Source organism: Atta colombica, unplaced genomic scaffold, assembly GCF_001594045.1.
Source record: "Atta colombica isolate Treedump-2 unplaced genomic scaffold, Acol1.0 scaffold111, whole genome shotgun sequence".
Lineage (NCBI taxonomy): Eukaryota > Metazoa > Arthropoda > Insecta > Hymenoptera > Formicidae > Atta > Atta colombica.
In genome coordinates, this window is record NW_017259197.1 from 1,132,790 (window position 1) to 1,136,476 (window position 3,687).

A 3,687-nucleotide genomic window follows, 5' to 3' on the forward strand; every position below is an offset into this window, starting at 1 on the left:
ATTAATGGTTCAAGAAAAATTAAAACTTATGGCAACTGTGCATCAAAGTCAACCGATGATACAATTATTGTTGTCTACGCCAGATTATGTTGCGGCATTAGACCTTATTTCTACGACGCAAGAAATTCTCTTGCAAGAACTGAACGGAATACATAGCTTTAGGTAAATAGAAATTTTGAAGAAATTATTTTTATAATTTATGATTATTATTTGTTTATAATTTTATTAATAAAAAATTATTGAAATATTTACAACTGTTATAAATGTTATACAGACATTTAAGTTCTCAACTGACCGAAATGGAGAAACTTGTGGATAAGATGCTGTCGACTGAGTTTCAAAGATACGCAACAGCGGATCTCAATAGGCCATTAGGTGGCGAGAATACCGTTTTAGATGGCGTAAGTACATAAATAATGTTGTAACATTGCATTATATTCTTTGTTTTTAGCAAACAAACCTCCATACATTTCTTCCCAGTGAGATTGTTTATACATTCTTAATGAATAGGATAAACTAGTCTCCATCATTTCTGGTCTACTACGTCAAAAACATTTTCAATTCGTGGATACATACAAAGAAGAAGCTGTGACCACTGTAAGAGCCTTAACAAAGCAACGGGTGATAGAAGCTTTGGCAGCGAGTGATTGTTGCAGCGATCAGCAAGCAGCAGCTCTCGAAGTCGGAGGTCTCTCATTGACAGAAAGATTATCTTTGCTCCATAATACTATACAGTCTTTCACATTTCTTCTATTACGAGTTAAGGTAAACATTAATTTAATAATCCTATTTATGTATATACACACTTATGCTCTCCTTTATTATCTTCTATTTTATATTATTTATTGTGGATTTTTAACATTAAATGTCTTGTATAACTGAGTATTAAAATTGATATTAAGATTTTTTTAATTGTGTCGCTATGGAATAAATTAAACGTATTATATAGAAACCTGTTTATTATATATAAATTTTGTTATATTAGGCAGTTCATGATGTAATGAAAGACACCGCGGATTTATCAGCAGGACGTTTATGCGATGGCTCGTTTGATGAATCCGTACCTGATCGTTTATTGACTCGAGAAGAGCATTCGCGAGTGATTACTAAACTTTGTGACATGATTACTTCTGTGTGTGATTACTGCCACGAGCGAATGGGAAATCTACTTTCAGCTGGGGCAAGTGAGAAGGATAAATTCCACAATGATAAGGACAAGATAATTGCTGATGTTTCACAGAATAAATTAGAGGATAAAGACTATCATACTTGGAATGATAAGAATTCTTGGTTGAGTGAAAGAGCAACAGCCGTTCAAGTTTGCCAATTAGCCAATATGGTCGAAGAATTTACACACACTTGTGAGAAACTTTGCGGCAAACAATGTACTGCTTTACGATCGGCATTTAAAGTAATTATTATTTGTGCACGTCATTTAAAATTTACTTATCAAGTAAAGTAATCCTTCTGTCAATACATAATTCATATTTTTACAGGCGCAAGCAAGTAAATTTGTACACCGCTTTCATAATGAACGCAAAACTAAGCTGACGCTACTATTGGAATCTGAAAGATGGAAACAAGCTGATGTACCATTAGAATTTCAGTCGTTAGTAACGTATGTATACGAGAAAAAACGTTTTCCACTCAAAATACCCACGTGTGAGGACAGCATGAAGAATGAAAGCGTGGGGAATTTTATCATAGTTGGCGATGAAAAATTTGCTGTTGTTGGAACTGCTCTGATGCTTATACAGATGATACATGAATATTGCAGGTAAAGCTAAATTACAAAGTATTGTTCATAAATCTTTTATAATATAATATACTTCGTTTTTAGGACTGGTAGTGAATTAGTTGCCTTGTCTGGAACTATAGGAAGACAATTAGCCGAATTGTTAAGACATTATAATTCACGATGTTGTCAACTAGTTTTGGGTGCAGGTGCAATGGAAGTTGCGGGCTTGAAAACCATTACAAGCACGATTCTCGTATTGGCGGCGCGAAGTCTTAAGCTTGTATTGTGGTTTATGCCTTTCGTGAAGGCACATTTTCAAGGTGATTTAACATGCTGAATTATTGTGTTAAATATAATTTAAAAACATATAAAATTTAGCAACAAATGAAACATTAAATATGAAAAGATTTACTTAAAAATATTCTATATATGCATTTAATACATCCAGCATTCACGGGACAAAATCCAAGTCGAGGACTCATTGGCACGTCTGGTATCAGTGGAGGAGTAGCTCTGTTAGATAGCGTTGAAAGAGATATTCGCGCACACATTCGTGAAATTGAAGGAAAAATCCTCATTATTGTAGATAATTTATTAGGTGGACAAATATCTAAATGGACAGCAAGACCTCCAGTGCCATCCAAATCTTTCAGAAACATTTCTAGGTAAATTGGGTAATGTTTATAATATCCAATATTTATAACGATTATGATGTCTAACATTCTTGTCTTTCAAAACTTCATTTTTATTTTGCAGTTATCTAATGAAACTTCATGAAGCTGTTTCTGGTATTTTGCCTACTGTCGAAGTACAATCTCTTTATCGTACGGTAAATTCATCATTCAAGGAAAAACTTAGAGAACAACTAGTTAAAATGAATATAGTGAACAATGGTGGCCCACAACACGGTGTGGTTACATCAGAACTTACATTTTATCTTGAAGCCTTAAGAAAATTAAAAGTTCTACCGAATGAAGAGTTAAATGACAATTGGATGAGCGATATATGGACTAGATAACATGCAGAGCGCGTAATATACTGCATTATAGAAGCAATGAAATATTATAGAAAAAGATGACTAAAAAAATTAATGCATTTGTCTTCCTTTACTCATTATATTTAAAATATGAAACATATAGTAACAATGCTCTTTGATTGTCTAATTTTATGAAAAAAATATTATTTGCGTTAAATTTTGAATATTATGAATACTTTAAATAACTATTGATAATTTAATATGACAAAAATAATTATACATATTAGCAGATTACGACATAGCTTTGCTAGTTTGATGTAAAAAGAAATAAGAAGTTTCTATAAAATACATATTTAATATTGAAAAAAGAATTTGCCGCTAATTATAGCTGATTTCGTATTAAGTTAAATAATCTTAATTTGCTAAAATATTTGGTATCGTTTATATTTAAAAATATAATTTTGTGAATACATTTAATTAATTTGTCGTAATATGTTCATCTCTCTCTCAAGTACTTTTACTGGCCATAGTGTTCAAACAAAATTAGTGTAGAATATACATATATCTATCATAGAAACTTTGAGAATATTATTTTCCAGAATAGACAAAAATAAGTATAGGCAAAAAGAAGGAAAGAACAGCATCTATTTATTTGTAATTTAACATTACATTTCGCAAACGTTTCGGTATATAACGGTGCTGTAATAGGACCAAACGTAGTAACTTGTAAGATTTTGTATAATATCGATTTACTGTGCAGTACTTTTAAAGTTACACGTTTCTTTAAAACGATATATACATTTAAATAATTTCATTTAAAAGGCTTTTTTTCATAATGAAAATTTTATATCAGATTCAACCAAGTTCATACATGTATGTACAAACAAGTTAAAAATGACAAATGTATTTATTATTATATAAATTTATTATTATTATATTAATTGTACATTGATTATAATTAATTAAAAATAAA

General features: G+C 30.8%; 1 protein-coding gene across 1 annotated transcript in view; it reads left to right on the forward strand.

Annotated features, from left to right (window-relative positions):
• Positions 1 to 2,784, forward strand: part of LOC108693923 (vacuolar protein sorting-associated protein 54) — a 5,446-nt gene extending 2,662 nt beyond the window's left edge. Inside the window, exons 6-13 of the mRNA XM_018203136.1 lie at positions 1 to 162; positions 275 to 401; positions 511 to 765; positions 986 to 1,411; positions 1,497 to 1,777; positions 1,841 to 2,058; positions 2,187 to 2,403; positions 2,495 to 2,784. The exon at positions 1 to 162 is cut by the window's left edge and continues 24 nt beyond it. Of these exons, the coding sequence (XP_018058625.1) occupies positions 1 to 162; positions 275 to 401; positions 511 to 765; positions 986 to 1,411; positions 1,497 to 1,777; positions 1,841 to 2,058; positions 2,187 to 2,403; positions 2,495 to 2,756 (1,948 nt within the window). The 3' untranslated portion in view covers positions 2,757 to 2,784. The remainder of the gene's footprint in view (positions 163 to 274; positions 402 to 510; positions 766 to 985; positions 1,412 to 1,496; positions 1,778 to 1,840; positions 2,059 to 2,186; positions 2,404 to 2,494) is intronic.
• Positions 2,785 to 3,687: the final 903 nt, after the last annotated feature.